We start from the raw sequence: 19,593 nt of genomic DNA on the forward strand, positions 1-19,593 counted from the left end.
TCTCCCGGTCTACCTCTCAGGGCTATGTTAGATCAGATGCAAAGAATGTCAGTTCTTGAGCGTTGTAAGGAATTGTATTTTTCACCTAATTTTTAAAAACTTTTAATTTTGCCTTCAGTGACAGTCTACAGAGCAGATCAGTTTTACCCCCTACAATTCATACACATTTTGCGTCAACTCATTCACTGCAATCCCCTCGAGGTACCATTTCTTATCCCATTTCCTCCCAGGGTGTTGTTTCCATTCTAACCTCTTTCCCAACCCGTTGAACGTTGTCCTTGGGTAAATGCTCCCCGTTAGGGCTCAAATTGTTGATTATTCTAACACAGGGTTAATCCAGTTCCGGACCTGAAGGGTGACCCAGAGCCTGTTGTCTTGTGGGTTCTGCGAGTCTCTACCCAACTTGGAAGACTGGTCTTTTTAATGGTTTTGAGTTCTGTTCCATTTTTAGGAATTGTCTGTTTTTAAAATAAGTCAATCATTCACATATTTGATGATATTTACAGAAAAATTATTATATATGAGGCACTATTATAGACAGTGAAGGACAAAATGGTGAACAGGACAGATCTTCATTCTATCCCCATGAAGTTATCATTCTACTGTAGGTTTAATAATTTAGGGAATTACAACACAGTCTTTAAGAATTGAGGTAAGAAAAATCAAAGTCTATGGAGAGATGCCTAATCTGATCATGTGTAGGGGGTGGTGGTGATTGTAATGACAATAAATTACAGGCATTTGCAAGGCAAACTCGGGTCGTGGTAGGGAAAGATGCAGGAAAAGAAAGAACTTGGGTAGAGATTTTGTGGTAAAATTTGAGAGCATTGTTGTGGGACTGAGCATTATGAAAAAAATTAGGAAAACATGGAGAGATTTTCATGTGGCTGTTTAGTCAGCCAGCTAATCCATGGGAATGTGAATCAGGAAGCTGAGGAAGGAAAAGAAATGCACACTGAAGTCCAGATGACTACATTTTGGAAGGCTTTAAAAAAGAATGAAGATTGGGGAAGTCCACACCACTTAAAAAGATTTGTCCAGTGTTTTGCAAGATGTGGTATCTGGGTGGGAACATTGGGGTGCCCCCATAGGCCAGAGACGCTATTGGGCTGTGAAACGAAGGCTCTGCATGGAATTCCACAGATCAGGAAGCCCATGAGATACCGGACCCTCATCGAGAAATCATGAGGAACGTGTTTCACAAGCAGAGGCTCCCTGGCTGGTCTTCAGGGTTGGTGGTCTTGAGACAAATCGCTCACCAAGTCTGAGATTCACATCCACTAGTGTTGCCTCAGTTTCAACTTTTTGCTAAGCACCAATGCAGATGGGTGGCTTGCTGAAAGATGTCCCAGAGAGCAGAATGAGATTTTATCTGGGCACCTATATCTCTGATCATATGACAAACTGTAATCATCCAGTGTAAACCTTTTTCAGGAAAAGTTACCCTTCCTCACTGCAAAGATCTTTTCACCTCTTTCTTTCTCAACTATTTTGCTGCAGGAAGATCTCAGATCTTTTCAGTCATGAAGGCACTGTGGGTGGATTGTAGGAGGCTTTCAAAAACCATATTTCCCATCTCTCTATTTTATGATGTTTTTACCAGTTATGCCCAACAACATTTGAAAAACCATTAGATAATGGCATATTTGTGCTCTAGCTGTGTACCAAAGTTTCGAGTTTGGGAAATATAAAGCCCAAATTTCTTAGGAGAATGGAGCGTGTGTGTGTGTGTGTGTGTGTGTGTGTGTAGAAATAAACAGATGGGAAAAAATTATCAGGGAACTCTTTCAGGAGAAACTGGATCTTAAAGTGCCTCTTTCTCTACTTTCCTTCAGTTCCCAATGTATTTTCCAGGTGAGCTGAACTGTGCACTGTTAACAATTATACCAGGACAATATAGGCATATGCCAGGGTGTAGGGTTACCCTAGTTATATTTCTTCTGTTCTGTAAAGACTGCCCTGATGCCACCTCACCTCTATCAGCACATTTGTCATCCTCTGTGTTCCATAGTATTTTGTAACTATCCCGATATTGTATATGCATGTGGTATTTTCGTAATTTGTGCCTTGCCTGTTTACTGGATAGTTGCCTCTTTAAGGACAAGAGCTCTAACTTAATCACATTTGAACAATGTTTCCTTTCTGTAGCCCAGCGCCTGGCACAAAGAGGGTATTCATTCAATATTTGATGAGTAAACACATTTGGAAAGAGAGAGAGAAAGAGATTGAAAGGTGTAGAATTGCTGGAGCGGGAATAGCATATGTAATGATGTAGAGTTGCCGACAACATTTTGAGCAGAGTATTGCAGCCCCACGCACGCGCACCCAGCCTTTAGGGAATGGACTCCTGCCAGGAAATACTGAGGGACGAGAAAGGCGAAAGGAGGATTCAGCATTGGTGGAACACGTAGGTGATCCAGGACTACTGTCTTCCGGCTCCTTTAAGGAGGGGTGCTGCATGGAAAATTATGGCTGCTATTTGGGGATCGATTGGATGCAGGTTTGCATTTCAGTTTGGAGGACTGTGCTTGGTAAGCATCTATGCTATAAAAATAATAGTTTCTCAAAGAATTTTGGTACTTTTGCTTCCAGCCGAAACCAGGAAATTCAGAGGCAGCAAAAATGAACACAAGGAAAACGTTCATGGAAATTTTGAGCCTAGAAAAGGTTTGGTCTGAGATTTGAAGGAAAGTCTGGGTTGGTTTGCTACCCCCAAGTACTACTGCTATGATTTGCTGGCGTCTATAGGTTCAGCTATCTCATCTATGTCATGTAATCACATTCTATTCGAAGTCTCAGAGGTGGGTCCCCAAATTTGACAGTTAAACCAAGGCTGGCAACGTGAACGAAGCCGAAATACCAGAATAGGATTGCGCTATAACAGCGTGGGTTGCTTTGCCTCAAATCATCAGTTCTACTTGGGAGGGTCATCCAAAGTGTTTTGCAAAGAATTTCTCTCTGTTACATGCAGAGAATTATAGCACTTTAATTAAAGCAACATGTGTACATAATAAGTGATTGGCAGAGCTGACTTTATCCCATAGAAATAACAGTAGCAAAACCAAACATTTTGGTTATCCCCTTGGGAATTGTCTAAACCCCAGTCTCTAAATACTGTGGGCTTTAGGGCTCCCGCTGTTAAGGACCCAGGGCAGTTCTGACTTTCATGTATCCCAGGCCTGGCTTTGGGGTATGGAGGGAAGGCGTCCACCTAAGTCCTCCTGCCCAGACACGTGCTTCGTAAGAGGAGAGTCTTTGAGGCTTTTTGAATTCGAATCTGCATCCTGGGGTCTTGATAGAGCTCGTTGGTAACAGATGGCTTTTCCTCTCGTGTATCAAAAGGACCCCCTTGCATGCCCACTTATTTTATCTATACATGTTCCTTTAAACTCTTACCTAAGGAGTTTTCCTTCAAGTGGCAAAGCTACCGAATTTACATGCTCATTGTCACTCAGCTTTTTGTGCTCAAATAATGCATATGTAAGTTGCAATAATGACCAAAGAGAGCCTTCCTCTTAATTAAATCATTGGTTAATTTGATAAGCCTCTTCAGGGGTCAAATGAATGAATCCCGCAACCATTCAGTCCTATTGGCTTTCCATTCAGCCAAATCATTTCAAAATTTGCTAGGCAATGTTTCTTTCCTATGGAGACTAAATTCTCTACAACCAAAAAAAAATTTGTTTTTTAAAGCTACCATCCCAAAATGACCAGACAGCATTTATGTTCTAGAGTTGATGGCTCCGAGCCTTGACCCATGCTTAGGTGATCAGATAAACCAACGAAGGGTTTAGGAAAACTAACTCAATTGAATTAAAGAGAAGGCACTGCATTATTAATAAGTAAGCAAGCCCATTTTGGACAACTTGCCCCTCTCCTAATATGGCCTTAGCATCTGCTCTGGAGTTGAATATGCTTTTAATACAGTTCATCTTTTCTTTCCTAGAGAGACATCTCCTGTATGGACGCCCTGCAGTGCTGTATCGGACTCGATATGACATCTTGTGTCACTCCGACTTCGAAAGCGGTTATAGTGAGATATTCATGATGCCACTCTGGACATCATATACTGTTTCCAAACAGGTCATTGGGAACGCTGGGATTCTAGTCCCCATTTCATTACCTTCCCCGCAGCCATGCAATGACTCCTTGTCCGGTATAATTCTGTCTTGGAAAAGAGGTTCATTTTCCCTGACAAAGAGAAGCTGATGGTGGATCTATTGAACAACACGTTGCTATAGTCAGTACTCAATGTTCTAACAACACTATGGTAGCATGTTAACTACCGAAGTTATATGAAGTGAACCATTGAACCAAAATGTTAACTTACTCATTCTTGTAGTTTCTTTGACTGCTTAAAAGTCACTGCCCTATCGATAAGGATGTCCTGAAGATTTGTTTGCTTGATAAAGGGTTTGTGCTAGGTTTTCCATTTTGGTGACGATGACTTGGTAGGCTTATGTCAGAAATGAGAGAAAAAAGGTCGGTGAAGGTATCTTTGTAATTTCTCAATACAAATGAAAGGAAGACTCCCTCAGGACACACCGTTTCTTGGCAATGTATATTGTGTGCAGAGGCACGCCTGCTGGCGCACCCACAGCACCCACCTGTGGTCTTTCTCTTCCAGGAGCGAGTGGGTGTCACTCAACTTCCTTAGAGTGCTGTTTCTCAAACTGGGTTCCATGGAACCCTTTGCAGGATGTCGGTACTTGGCTGTCTGGTTTATAGTTTTCTTTTTACATGGTTGCTTTACTGAAGACTTCAAAAAATGGTCTTCTGTTAAAAAATAAGCATTTGAAAATTACGATCTTCCTCTATTTAAAAAAAACTTTAGCGGAGCTGGAATCTAAGCCATGGCAAACATGAGAGGGGTTTTAATGTTGACGTTCCTAGGACAGTGATGTGACAACGTTATCCCCATGTTGGTTTGGTGTTGTCTTTGAATGACAATGACCGAGGGACTCTGCCTCCCCTTGCAGGCCGAGGTCTCCATCATCCCAGAGCATCTGACCAACTGTGTCCGGCCTGATGTCCGTGTATCTCCGAGTTTCAGTCAGAGCTGCTTGGCCTACAAAAATGATAAGCAGATGTCCTACGGATTCCTCTTCCCTCCTTGTAAGTAATAGAAGATTAGGATCTGGAGTAATAGAGTATTGTAAGTCATACAATACTCTTGTAAGTAAGAGAGGATTAGGATCTGGAGTAATAGAGTATTGTAAGTCATACAACACTCTTGTAAGTAAGAGAGGATTAGGACCTGGAGTAATAGAGTATTGTAAGTCATACAATACTCTTGTAAGTAAGAGAGGATTAGGATCCGGAGTAATAGAGTATTGTAAGTCATACAATACTCTTGTAAGTAAGAGAGAATTAGGATCCGGCCACTCGAGAGGATGATTGTTTTGCAGAGCTTACGTGGCATGTGCGGTTTACCAGGGATGCTAACCTAAAGGCTGGTGCTTCAAACCGATCCAGGGACTCCACAGAAGAAAGACTGGGGAATTGCTTCCCCCCAAAGATGCTTACTGGTCTCCCTCATCTACTCAAGTCCCCCCTTGGATGACCCCATACCTGCAGGGGGCGCTGCGCCAGGGAGTTTTCAGGCTGTTCTCCTTGGGAAGCAGTTTACCAAGGCTGTCTTCCATGGATGTGAAACATTGACTCTCAGATTAAGAGTTAAATGTTTAACCATTGTACCACCCAGAGAGCCCCAGAAAAGATGACAGACAAGCCAAACAACAAAAGAAAAGACATTCCAACAAGCCCGGTGGAGCAGTTCTACTCTGAGACACGGGTGACCACGAGTCAGAGCCAACTCCGTGCGAACTGTTCTGGAGTTTTGGTGTGAGTGTTAATCATGGGATTTCAGTGGCTCAGATATTTTTTCAAGATGAGACCTCTCATGAGATTGTAGAGTGAGACTTCCCAAGTTGGCCCGAATTGACCAGCTTTCACAAACCTTTGTCTCCAACGATATTCCAAAGTGTGAAGGGTATTTCCATGTTCTCACCCATCATTCAGAATTTGCAAATGAAATAGTAAATTATTATATGTAATTAGTCCTTTAAAACAGTATTGGGGAAATGCTCCCTCAGAAACAGGTGAAGCTCTTTAATCATTTTTCATTACCTAAATGACTTTAAAAAGTCTAAGTTTCTCTTGTGGAATCACGAGATTTTGTTGTTGTTAAAGATCATTTTACTGGGGGCTCTTAGAGCTCTTATAACAATCCATACATCAGTTATATCAAGCATATTTGTAATATTTTCTAAACATTTACTTTCAAGAGATTCTTTTACGTCATATACAGGAGGCCCAAGAACTAAGAAGGAAGGGAAAAAATGTTGAAAAAAAATTGAGGGGGTGCTACTGAATGATGGAAGAAATCCAGTTGCTAGGGAGAGTAGAAAACGCCATGTAAATGATCTCTTTGGATCGCTGTAGACAAATGCTGGCATATTGATGTAGATTTTGGTAAGTGACGGGACCTATTTGCTTTCCAAATGTTTAGATCTGAGTTCTTCGCCAGAAGCTAAATATGATGCTTTCCTTGTAACCAACATGGTTCCAATGTATCCTGCTTTCAAACGTAAGTCCAGTGTTTACCTAATGAGCCGTGACCGAGGAAAATAAACATTTCTACAAGGTCCCCTTTTCTCCCTCTCTATTAATTTCAATCATCATAATATCTTTCATGTGTTTAGTTTTTGCCCCTGTTGAGGACCGTTCATCTGAGTTCTCTACTGTTGATCCAAAATACGAGTTTGTGTGAGAGGCAACACAGGCACTTTCTCCTTTCTTTATAACGGATAAACTGAAGTCCCAAGAAGTGACCCATGTCATGAAAGGCAGAGGCTGGGCTAAATCTGTTCTCCTAATCTGACACAAGGAGCACTGGATGATGACCATTAGCTGTGGGATCATAGAAATGCCAGTCAACCTTCCATTTCTCAAATTAAGAGGCATGACCTCATGACCTCTAAGACCTCTAAGGGAGAAAGACGGGCTTCCTACACCGGTAAAGAGTGACCATCTCGACAACTCACAGGGCAGTTCTACCCTATCCTGTAGGGTCACTGTGATTTGGCATCGACTCGGTGCTGGATTTGGTTCAGTACTTGAAAGCCTATAATAAGGAGCCTTGGGTAAGCCTTGGACTTCTTAGGCACCAACTTCTATAGAGGAGAAAGATGAGGCAGTTGGCTTCTATAAAGATTTGTAGCCTAAAAACTCCCCCAGTGGGGCTCTTCTACTCTGTCCTATAGGGTTGCTATGAGTAAGAACCAACTTAACGGCCGTGATTTGGCGTTCTAAGGCTTATAAGGATTCATGATTTCATTTTCCAATAGCCAAAGGAATCTTGATCTGATCACAGAGCAACCATCCATCCATCCATCCCTCTTTTTGTGCTTTCATTCAAAGAGTAAGAAAGCATTAAAGACCAATTCACCTCTTTTTCGTTCATGAGCAGTGAGCAGACCCACAGGCTTATGAGAAAGGTAGGGAAAGAAAGATTCCCAACCTAACAACCCTGAGCAAAGGTGAACAGAGCCGTGTTACAGGACTCTTGGGACGGAAATCAACCCTTAAAATAGGGACGGGTGATTGCAGAGTGTCGCCTGTATTGGCAGACCTCCTTTGCTTGACGCTGGTGAAACGGCCCACAAAGTTTATTTGATGTCTTAGTTAATAAATGAAGCTCTATTCAAAGCAAGAATTCACTGCTTATGAGTAAGACAGGAAATGATATACTTTTAAAGGGAGGTGTCCTGAAGGGGTCACAGACCCGAACGAGAAACGGTTGAGACCAGCGGGTGGCACAGTTCACAGTGTCACAGGAGATGCTGCAGCATCCCATTTCGATGAGCGAGGGCTCGGTTGGTTCCTTTTTTCTCGGCTGCTGTGCATCTGACCAGGCAGTACTAAAAGGGACACATGGTATCACCCGGGGTGGGGGTGGGGGGCGGGGGCGAGGCAAGTGGCAGTTCACAGAGGGCTGGCTGTTCTTTTTCCCTAGGGGAATGGCTTTTCCTTGCCACATTTCTGCGGGTTTGACCTTTTGACTGTTCCCATTGTTGTTTCTTTGCTTTCGCTGCCTCTCTCTCTCTCTCTCTCTTTTAAAGTTAACATTTGAACTTCTGTCTTCTTTCTTTTTTTTTACTGCAAATAGTTATCCCAGGTATTTCTGGCTCTGGTGAGCTACTGTGCCGTTCTCACTCAGCGTCGAACAGCTGAAAGTGTAAAGAGGGCTGCAGTGCTACGAGAAAATGGGTTTTCTCGAGGAGATGGAAGAGGTGTTAGCTGCCTGCTAGAACAGAGCGTGATGAATTGCATCCAAAAGGCACACCCAACTTGTTACCTTTCCTGACTCTTTCTGTTATTTTCTGCACCTGCTTTTCTTCTCCGTCGTTCTCGCGTTCTGCTCCTCTGGTCTCTCCTGATGGCCTGGGGTCTCCATTGGGGCTAGAGTGGACAGCTGGTCAAGGGAGTCTTCTCTTAAGGGTTGCATTTAAACTGAGAAACTGATCCTGGAGAGGGTAGTGGGGAGAAACCAGACATGCACAGACCAGGAGATGCGTTTTCCAGGGGAAAAGAACACGCGAGCGTATAAACCAGAATACGGTTGCAAGTTTCAGGTGCTTGCAGAAAGTCCTGGAGCTGCATCATTGTGAATGCGGGGTACGGGAAGTAGAGTCATAAAGGTGGTCAGGTCCAAGAGGGCGAAGTTCGGGTTTCGTTCCCATTACAATGAGAAAGTACTTGAACTGTGAGAAGTGTGTGTGTGTGTGTGTGTGTGTGTGTGTATGCGCGTGTGTGCGCACACTCGCGCAGCGCATGTGCATACATACATGTGTATGTAAGATCTGATTTGTGTGGTGGAAATGTTCCTATCTGGCTACTAAATGGAGAATGGGCAGTAGGGAAGTAAGAGTTTCTTACAAGAAGTAGCCTTTTTAAAAAAGTAGGTGAGTGAAGGGCGGATGGTAACTTGAAGCAGAAGGAAGTAGTGAAAATGGTGAGGCACAATCAGATTTGGAATGATTGCGATACCCTTTGGAGGTAGTAATGATAAGACTCGTCTCCATGAGCACAGAGTGAGGAAAGGAGGCAGGAATGTCCCCTAACTTTTGGCCTGACCATTTGGTTGAACACCAATACCATTAATGCTCGTTAAGGGTTGGAGCAGGGTTGGGAAGGACAGTCAGAATGCTCTCTATATTTTCGCTTGACTCCTATTCAGGTAGATAGTAGACAGAGTGCTTGAATAACATTCTGGAGCTGTGTCGAAAGGCCAGGGCAAGAGACATAAATTTGGGAACTTGCATATTATAAGATAATGTAGAGACTGATTAAGGCCCTTTTCAATTTCTCAGAAGTTCTATACCTGGAATCTTCTGTCTCCATCCTTTTTCCTGGGAATGCTCACTGAATCATCTTTCCGGTCTCATTCTGTAGCCACTTGATTCAGAAAGATTTCCTTGACTTTCCAGACTAGGTTGAGCTCCCCTGCCATTATCTTACAGCTTTTGGCTTCTTATTTGCTGGCTGATAAATGACATACACAAATAGATAATATTTTAGAATGGACTTCCTCATGAAGTCAAGCCTCTCTACTCTCTCTTGGCTTGTGTCATTTGGCTTGCAGACTATGTAGAGAGGATTTGGCTAAAGCTAGGAGTTTTGTTCACGAAGCATTGACTTTGTCTTTACATAGGAGTCTGGAATTACTTCCAACGGGTATTGGTGAAGAAATATGCTTCGGAAAGGAACGGCGTGAACGTGATCAGCGGGCCCATTTTTGACTACGACTATGATGGCTTACATGATACCCAGGAGAAAATCAAACAGTAAGGTTTTCATTTCCAATCAGGGCATGCTTTTAAATTCCAAGATCTCATGCAGGGCTATTTTTCTGGAATATCTTTTGTAGTATTTTTCTAGAGAAGATCTAATGTCGCTTAAATATTTTGCTCATGCAATTGTCCCCTGGGGTTTTCCCATTCTTCAGACCTTCAATTCAGATGGAGTATTGGGGACTGAAATAGAATTGAGTTTTGCAATGAAAGAATACACATTGTCATTCCATGAAAGAAAATGTATCAAAACTTAAAAAAAAATTAGTCATTTGTTTTTCAGCAACTCTTCACTGGGAAGGTGTTGATTTCCACTCATCTCCGTTAGCTAAGGAAACCCCTAGATTTTCTGAGCTAGTGCATCTCAGCAGGAAATTGCACACAAACATTGATTGAACCCCTGAGTGAACAAGTGTGGTGGACCTACTGTGTCTCGGTCTTTATCTTTGGTGCTTTGGGGCATGGAGAAGGAGAAAGCATACTTTGGACTTACAAGGAACCCACGGTCTAGTGGGAAATATAAGCAGATACAAACAGAAAAACTCATTTAATTTCACACACGTATGAGCATTCAGAGAGAAATACAATAAAAGAAAGAGTTTAATTGTAACTTATAGAGGATTAGAGAACAAAATGCTAATTACTTACAAGAACATCTAATACAATAGAATTGATGTTTTACTTGCTTCTCAGTTTCTCAAACAAATCTTTTCTTTTTTTAATCATTTTATTAGGGGCGCATACAACTTTTATCACAATCAAACAGAAATCTTATCTTCATTGTACAGTTTTTCTTTTTCGCTGATCATTTCTCTTGCTACAATCCAACAATTCAATTATAATTTCACCAGATTAAACCATAATTTCAACATTGGGAACAAGGTAGGCAATTAAGTGCATAGGAACCTTGGTAAAAAATTGTGAATTTTTATAATTCTCTCTATTGGAAAAGACTTTTGATACATGTCATTTTTTTTAAAACATGCACTGGTGCTACAAGAGTTAAAGCTCTCAGCTACTAACCAGAAGGTTGGGAGTTTGAATCCCCCAGCAGCTTTGCTGGGGCAAAGACCTGACAACCTGTTCCCATCGGGAGCTCCAGGGGCAAGTCCACTGTGTTCTAAGGGATTGCTGTGGTCGGAAGGTATTCGGTAACAGACAGTCACAACGGCAGGCTTGCCTGTAGCATTCATTCGGTACTCATTCTTTCTTTGGGTAAATTCCTTCTCCCTACGCCCAGTTCAGGATCTCACTGTTCTTTTAAAGGACTAGTCCTCCCCGGGAGCCTGCAGTTTTGTCCTTTGATTCCTGTTACGGATTTTGTAATCAATTCCACGAAAGCAGACTTCCTAAAACATGGATCTCATCATGAGATTTCTTAGTAGAAAAACCTTCAGAGGACTGTGACTGCCCCAATAATCAACTCTAAGGTCCATACCTGGCCACTCAGAACTTCCCACAATTGGGCTGTTATTGGCTCTTCTAGACTTATGTTTCTGATACACGGATCATTTCCAACCTCCAGCTATCAGATAAGCTGGCGCTGGCACTTTGCGAGTCTCAGGGACAGAAGGATTTCAGCCAAGCAAACAGTATGGTGAAAGATATAAAGGCAAGCGAATGTTTAGAAGCGAACAGTGACACAACAGAGTGGGAATTCATTATAACGACATGAGAAATATTCAGTGTCACAATGTTTAAAAGGAAGGTCTCCGCTGGTCATAATGTTATGTTACATGTCCTGCTCCAGGTACGTGGAAGGTAGTTCCATTCCCGTTCCGACTCACTACTACAGCATCGTCACCAGCTGCCTGGATTTCACCCAGCCGGCCGACAAGTGTGATGGGCCACTCTCCGTCTCCTCATTCATCCTTCCCCACCGCCCGGACAACGAGGAGAGCTGCAATGTGAGTGCAATGAGAGGGCTCTTCCGGATATACTGACCTTGTTACGCTTTCCTTAGCTACATGTCTGTGGTTACCTAGAGGCCATTTATTATAGGACATTTACAATCCCCACCACAGTGAAAAGAAGCGATCCAAACCAAGCTTTTTAAAAAAAATTTTAAATCAGACCCTCGTATCTAATAACTTATTTTTATATGTGAGGGTTTGTATGTGTTTAAGACATAGTTGTGCATCTTTTGTAAAAAGAACGCCAAAAGTGGTAAATAGCAACATTTCGATAATTGTTGAAACCCAGGCAAGTGTTCATGGGAACTCATGTTTTATCCTCTCAAGTTTTATAGATCTTTGGAAAGTACCATATTGTCTGTATGCACACACGCACACATTCACAGGATGTATAACTCACAAATGAAGGGTTTTTAAAAAATTTCTTTGCTACTAATAGTAGGGACGATGCGCTAGTCTCCCAAATCTGAAACAAGTTGGTTCACCCCTAATCCACTGATTTTGATCTGGGGATCTTCCTGGAGGTCTTAGGGCTTAATGCAAAAGCCCTGTTCAGGAAGACAAGAGACACGCTGTCCTGTGTGATCCTGGCCCGGTGTTCATTCTACACCTTGGGTCACATACCTCTTCGGGTGTCTTTAATGTGATGGAAAGTTCATATTCCAAGCTTGATGTTAGAAAGAGTCTCTATGCTTTTGTTTCATCCAACTGAAGAACATTGCTGGTGGGTAAGCACTATTCTAACTCCACATGAAGGGAGGAACCCTGGGAGAACCAGTAGTTGCTCCTGGGACTCTAGGGGGAGGATGCAAGTGAAGAGACACACACTGCTGCTTGTGAGGGCGAAGAGCAAGAAGAATAGCTCCAGCAGAGTTTGCCGGCTTCATGGGCAGGGGAGCTTTGGGGCTGTGGCTTCAATTATGGTTATAAACCAAACAAATTTTATTAGGGGTATAAACAAACAAACAAAAATTCTAAGCTCACTGTTACCAAGTTGCTGTCGATGCAGAGCGACTCGATAGGGCAGAGGAGAACTACGCCCGAGAGTCTGGGAGACTGTGGCTGTTCCCAGGAGTAGAAAGCCCCATGTTCTCTCAGGAAGCAGCTGGTGGTTTCAAACTGTCGACCTTGCAGATCACAGGGCTCATGTAACTACTGCGTAACCAGAGCTCCTGTATGAGGCAAAGCAAATGCAGGATATAGGCGAAATGGAAAATTGAAATATGACGAGAAAGACTAACTTGATTGCTTGACTATTAGAAATGATGGCAAGGGCAGGAGTAAGGATTTAAAATTTTCTTGTAGCCAAATAGAACTACCGCTGCCGCCGCCGCCGCCGCCACCACCACCACCGCCGCCGCTGCTGCTGCTGCTGCAAATGCAATTGGCAAATCATTTCCCACTGAAAAAAAAAAAAGAGCATGAGACAGAGTTTTCCCATGACTGCCTATGACCCCAGTTGGCTATTATGCAAATCAGGGGAAAAGGAAACTTCTTACCACACTCCAAATGACTACTACCTTTATAAAGAAAAATTTGAGCTTGTCATTGAAAAAAACCAAATAAATGAGCTAAATATGAAAAGCCTTCCCAAATACCACTTCATGCTTATCCTTCCTTCGCGGAAGGGGGCCTGGCTTGCTCGGAGACCTCCTGCATCATTAATTAGACGGTCACACGGAGGGTTTGTCAGCATCGTTGTGGGGAGAGTTATATTTAGACTTGCCCCTTGCTGTGAATTGCAGAGATATTGGTGAAGTTGGAATAGCAGGGTGGGCCACGAGGGTTCAAAGTCCTTACCTTACTTCTATGGCCTGCAAAGCCACATCTTTCTATTTCTTCATTTTGTCTGGGATGACCAGGCATGATTTTCCTGAACCAACCCCCTCATGGTGCATATTTAGCTCTGGCAGGAGCTGCTGTTACTCCTGTCCAGGTCTGTGTGGGTTGGAGCTTTCCGAGAAAACCCATTGCCGGTTCTTGGCCTTTGGTGAATAGTTGAGGGAGGCCACTAGTGGTGAGGAGATGGGGAAGGGCGAGTCAGCCCTGTAAACCCAGGAGCACACAGACACTCTTCACCTAGCAGAGAGACTCTTGGAAGCCAAGGAAACGTAGGGGAACCTTTGGAAATGGCATTATTTGTAAAGACCCTTTTACCCCAAGTCAAGTGATGAAGGTGGTCAGTCTTACATAACTCAAAGGTCTCTTAGGTGCCCTCCTTTTCTTCAACTTCTGCTTAAAGTAAACGGAGATATTCTTAGGTTGCAAAGGAATGCTTTTGGTAAGTCATTTTTCAATTTTGTGTTAGACATGGCATCGTACATTTTTTACTATGGGACGTCTGCATTCCTTTTCCTGGGAATTTGCACCAAGGAGACAATTCTTGACAAACAAGGAAGAAGAGTTTCTTCCTCCCCGCCCTGCCTCCTTCTCTCTTTGTCTTCTTTCTTACCTCCCGCCCTTCTTCCTTTTTCTCTTTATTCTCTGCTTTACGTTTTTCCTCCTCCATTCCTCGTTTTTTCCCATACCTTCCTTCCTTTGTTATCTCCAGGTTTTAAGCATTATTATCCTTGCCATCTGATAAAGAGGCTGAGACGCAGGGAGGTCCAGTAGCTTCACCAGGCCAGGTAGCCTAGAAGTGCTGGCACCACAATTCCAACTCAGCTTACTTGAGGCCCCAAATCCCAGGTGGATCAGTGGCTCTTCTTCTTCTTACTCAAAGATAAGCTCACTCCAGTCTAATAGATGATATAGTTGGTGGCACAGATTCTCCTGGAAGTCTAGGAATGCACACATTCTTATATGCACTGACCACAGACTTTTCACTGGACTTAAGAGGCAGAAGAGCATTCCCAATGATTTTGCTCATTTCTCCATGTTAGTCCGAGAGCCGAGAAAGGAAACAAATGACTGAATTCTCTAGGGCCTTTGGTTTCCTTAGAACTGAATTATGTTCTGAGAACCTATTCAGTCCAATGCTCACTCACACCACGTGTCTCCTTTATTTGGGACAGTTCACTGCTGTTGACAATGTTTACAGTCAAGGCCAGGTATTTGGGCTCATTATGGCAGGAATGCGGGAGATTGGCAAAGAGACCAAGAGTTAGGAACACACATTGGCTCTGTGTACAGGAGGGCATAGAGGTCATTTGTGGACTCGGAGCAAAGGGGTCACTGGGAGAAGAAGCTCCTGGGGAAAATTCTAACTCTACCTGTGTTCTCTTTCCACTTCAGAACTCAGAGGATGAGTCCAGATGGGTCGAAGAACTCATCAAAATGCACACAGCGCGGGTGCGGGACATTGAGCATCTTACCAGTCTGGATTTCTTCCGAAAGACCAGCCGTAGCTATCCAGAAATTCTGGCTCTAAAGACATACCTGCATACACATGAAAGCGAGATTTAGCTTCCTGATCATCGGCAGTGCCGTCTTAATACTGGTGTATATTTTTATACGTTTTTGTATTTATTAATTTGAAACCAGGACATTATAAAAAAAGTTAGCATTTTAATCCTGTACCGAATCTGACATATTATGCCTGAATGACTCTACTGTTTTTTTTCCCCGCTAATGCTTGATTTAGTAGTCGTCTTCTGAGTAGGCTTGTGATACAGACTGCAGCTAGCGTTTTTAGTGGAAGCTTCTAAATGGTGCTGCGGATTTGATATTTGCATTGAGGAAGTATTAAATTTCCAATGCACAGCCACCACATTTAGTCCTGTACTGTATAGGAATACTGATTTTGTAAAGTTGCATTCATTTACTGTTAACTATGACAGACATATTTAAGCCTTATAAACCAATCTTACATATAATAAATCACACATTCAGTTGTTCTGTTTTATTTGGCTTTATTTCACGTATATAAATGAGAGGGGGTGCTTACATTGTATTCATGTGTGCAAACAACACATTTCCTCTACTGGGTCATCTTACGTTTTCAGTGGTTCTCAAAGTCAAAGGGGTATCCATGAAATTCCACTACAGTGGCCTGGATGTGATGGTTTAGATGCCTATCTATGAGAAAATAGAAGGGCATGAGGTAAAGGAAACCAGAATTCCAGAGTAACCTCTCACTACCTGTTTCTTAAAAATACTTAGAAATTTGGTGGAATAGTTTGTTTGTTTTGTTTAAACCATTTTATTGAATTTTTGATGAAAGTTTACACAGCAAGTTAGGTTACCTTTTGACAATCTCCAGACAAGTTGTGCAGTGACTGTTGGGCTGGGTTCTCGAGAGAAGCAAAACCATTGATACATATATAGAGAGAGACAAAGAGAGAAAATGAGGTCAAGAAAGTGGCTCACACAGTTGTAGAAGTGGGTGAGGTCTGTCTCTTTGAAGTCTGTGCATCAGATATTAATTTGGAGGTGTCTTCTAACGCGTGTATCTCTAAGGGCCAAGGGAATGTAGGATCTGCAGGAACACCACAGGTTGAGGAAACGAATGAGTCCTAGGTCAACAGATCAGGCTTATTACTGGAGAGGTGACAGATTCCAAGGTCAGAAGACCAGATGACAGGCTGATGATCGCTACCAGGTTTGGCAGGCAATATAGCAAGCTCAAATTCAAAGAACTGGAGGTCCATGAGCCAGATGCCGAATCTAGACTCAGCAAAACTCAAGTGAGCTTTCCTCAAGTGTCCTTGGATAGGAAGCAGGACACAGCCTTAGGGAACTGATTTTCAGTTGCGTCAAGTCTGTGATGTGTGCAGGGATTTCAGACCACCCTAATGTTAAAACTGCTTTACTGTTCACTGGAGATCCCATTCTGCAGTTGAATACATTGTGGTAGGTCACATCATGGGGGGACTCCTAGGCCTCATCTACTAGTGTTGAACCACTGAGAACACTAGCCCAGTCTGGTTGACATAAAATTGAATTAGTACAGTGACATTATTACCTTTATCACAGTGAGTCAATATTCTCTTTAATTGTGGCATTTGTTCCCTTTGTCGTACTCTAGTCCCCCTGTCTCCTTATCTCTTCATCTTTACTTGTGAATAACTGCTGGCCTTTTGGTCTCATACTGATGTTTTTTTAAGAAGGGTACCAATTTTACAGGTATTAGCCTGTATTTTGTGTGACACTACTATTCCTCTAAAAGGTGATATGCTGACTTTGAGATTTAAAAAGTCTCAGGATGGTAGTCAAGATAGGCTCTTTTGATCACCTAAATTTCAAACTCCTAAATATTAGACTCAGTGGAGGTTATATGAAGCATATATTTTGTATGAGATATCAGCCCGAGAACCACAGAGGATCTCAAGAGAAATAGAACCGTGGGATAACAAAAATTCACTGCCATTGAATCAATACTGACTCGCAGTGACCCTATAGGACAGGGTAGAACTGCCTACTGTGAGTGACTGTAACTCGATACAGGAGTAGAGTTTCTTCCATGCAGCAGCTGGTGGTTTTGAACTGTTGACTTGCCAATTAGCAGCCCAGTGTGGAATCATTATACCACTAGGGCTCCCTTAACAGTGGGATAAGATAGACATAAAATGATAATTCACCAATCAAAGTAGGGAATAAAAAATGTCAAGTGAGAAGCGTGGATAACAATACAATATGAAAAAACAGCCTGAATAACACGTGGGGAAATTGTGGATGGGCAGATCTATGGCATTAAAAAGTAATGAAACACAGACAGATGAAGTATTCTTTTAAAAGCTTTCATATCTACCTATATAAGATAGGCATGGGAAGCAAGCCTGAGGAGAAAGCAGTGGGATGGCGGGAGAAGGGTGCGGTGAGCAGGCAGCACCACACATGGGAACAACTGGGGAATTAGTCAACAACAATGAGGATATAGAGATCCTGGGGGTGTCAGAGCAACAGCAAACTAGCTAAGAGGACGTACTAAGAGGCGGAAATAGGGGGAAAGTGATGGTGGGGAAAGAGGAAGGTAAAAGGAAACAGAGGAAGGACTTAGGAAGCAAAGCATTGGATAGAGGTATAAGCATAGTTGTGTACAGATGTAAATGCACTAATCCACAAAAACAGAGGTACTGGCCTATGTACATATATTTATATAGCAAAACACTGAGGTAGTGGGAGGACTTTGGGCCTCTGCTCCTAGAACACTTTGTTCTAACAAATCAGCATTCTGAGATGCTCACTCTCCCGACAATCACTGAAGACAAAACAGGTGCACAAGTAAATGTGGTGAAGAAGGCAGATGGTGCCGGCTATTAAAAGACATAGCATCTGGGGTCTTAAAGGCTTAAAGTTACACAAGGGGACATTCATCAGAGAAGCAACAAGCCCACATGAAGAAGCACACCACCGGTGCGATCATGAGGAGTCATCAGGACCGGGTATTAGGCTTCAGAAGACACATAACAAACAAACAAACAAAAACATTGTTGAGAATGAGGGAGTAGATGGTGGAACAGAGACTCAAAGCCCATCTGTAGACAATGGAACAATCACCCCACACAGGGGCCACAGGAAAGGGATGAGTCAACCAGGGTACAGTAAAACATTGATAAAACACATTATATTCCTCTGGTTCCTTCAGGCTTCCTCACCCCCACTATCATGACCCCAGTACTGCTTCTCAATTCAGACTAGACCAGAGCATGTACATAGGTAGAGATAAGAAATGGGGGCTCACAACACATGGAATTCAAGAACAGGAGTTGGAATAGTGATTAGGGGTAAGGGAGGAGAGGAAGGGACAAAGGGGGGACCGATCACAATGATCAACACAACCATACACCTACCTACAGCGGGGAAGAACAACAGAAAATATGGGGGAAGGGAGACGGGTCAGGGTAAAATATGAAAACTAATAATTTATACTCTATCAAGGGGTCAGAAGGGTGGGCTGGGCAGGGAGTGAAAAAAAGAGGAGCTGATACCAAGGGCTCACTAGAAAGTAAATATCTAGAAAAGTATGAAGACAACATATGTACAAACATGTCTGATGCAGTCAATGTATGGATTGTAACAAGAGTTGTAAGAGTCCCCAATCAAATGATCTTTTTTAAAAAAATCATTTGATTGAGGGCTCTTACAATTGTATCAGGCATATTTGTACATATGCTTCCATCATCCTTTTCTAGACATTTACTTTCTATTGAGCCCTTGGTATCAGCTTCCGCCCCGCCCCCCACCCCCCCCACCTAGTGACCCCTTGATAGAATATAAATTATTATTTTCTATCTTACACTGACCACTGTCTCCCTTCCCCCATGGCTTCTGTTCTGCTTCCCCGTGGAGGGGGGTTTGTGGTTGTGTGTTGATCTTTCCCCCTTCCCCCAAAATGATCTTTTGATAAAAATAAATAAAAGCTTTCCTTTTTTTTTTTTTACTGTTTCCTGCGGGAATGTCCACATGGAAGCTGGTTTATCTCTAACACAAATCCCCTTAAAGAAGAATAAGAGATAGTATATTATTTGTAGTATGCTAAAATAAAACACCCCATTTTTCTTACAGTTTATTTATTTCTTTGAATGGTCGGTAAAATGAGCTTTTCGTTCCATAAACTTTTAAAATTCAATGTGAGCAAAATAAGCTGTATCAATTTACCAGTGCTGTTGTTAGGTGTTGTTGAGTTGGTCCACGGGCAGAGAGGCCCTGGGTGTAACAAAACGAGAGACCACCCAGTCAATACCATGTTTGAGAGTTCATTTTTTAAAAATCATTTTATTAGGGGCTCATACAACTCTTATCACAGTCCATACATACATCAATGTGTAAAGCACATTTGTACATTCATTATCCTCATCATTCTCAAAACATTTACTCTCGACTTAAGCCCCTGGCATCAAGTTCTCATTTTCCTCCCTCCCTCCCCGCTGCCCCCTCCCTCATGA

At 42.6% G+C, this 19,593-nt stretch overlaps 1 protein-coding gene across 3 annotated transcripts in view; it reads left to right on the forward strand.

Moving 5' to 3' along the window:
* The window catches only part of ENPP2 (ectonucleotide pyrophosphatase/phosphodiesterase 2), a 131,633-nt gene extending 116,033 nt beyond the window's left edge, over positions 1-15,600 (forward strand). For 2 of the 3 annotated variants that reach the window (XM_045287464.1, XM_045287462.1), the window contains exons 20-26: positions 2,593-2,667; positions 3,947-4,083; positions 4,980-5,115; positions 6,512-6,589; positions 9,716-9,848; positions 11,605-11,761; positions 15,002-15,600. In XM_045287464.1, coding sequence (XP_045143399.1) covers positions 2,593-2,667; positions 3,947-4,083; positions 4,980-5,115; positions 6,512-6,589; positions 9,716-9,848; positions 11,605-11,761; positions 15,002-15,172 — 887 coding nt within the window. In that variant the 3' untranslated portion in view covers positions 15,173-15,600. The remainder of the gene's footprint in view (positions 1-2,592; positions 2,668-3,946; positions 4,084-4,979; positions 5,116-6,511; positions 6,590-9,715; positions 9,849-11,604; positions 11,762-15,001) is intronic. The other variant, XM_045287468.1, reaches the window with a different exon arrangement.
* Positions 15,601-19,593: the final 3,993 nt, after the last annotated feature.

This window comes from Echinops telfairi, unplaced genomic scaffold (assembly GCF_000313985.2).
Source record: "Echinops telfairi isolate 266 unplaced genomic scaffold, ASM31398v2 ScPeMD7_1;HRSCAF=3_0, whole genome shotgun sequence".
Taxonomy (NCBI): Eukaryota; Metazoa; Chordata; class Mammalia; order Afrosoricida; family Tenrecidae; genus Echinops; species Echinops telfairi.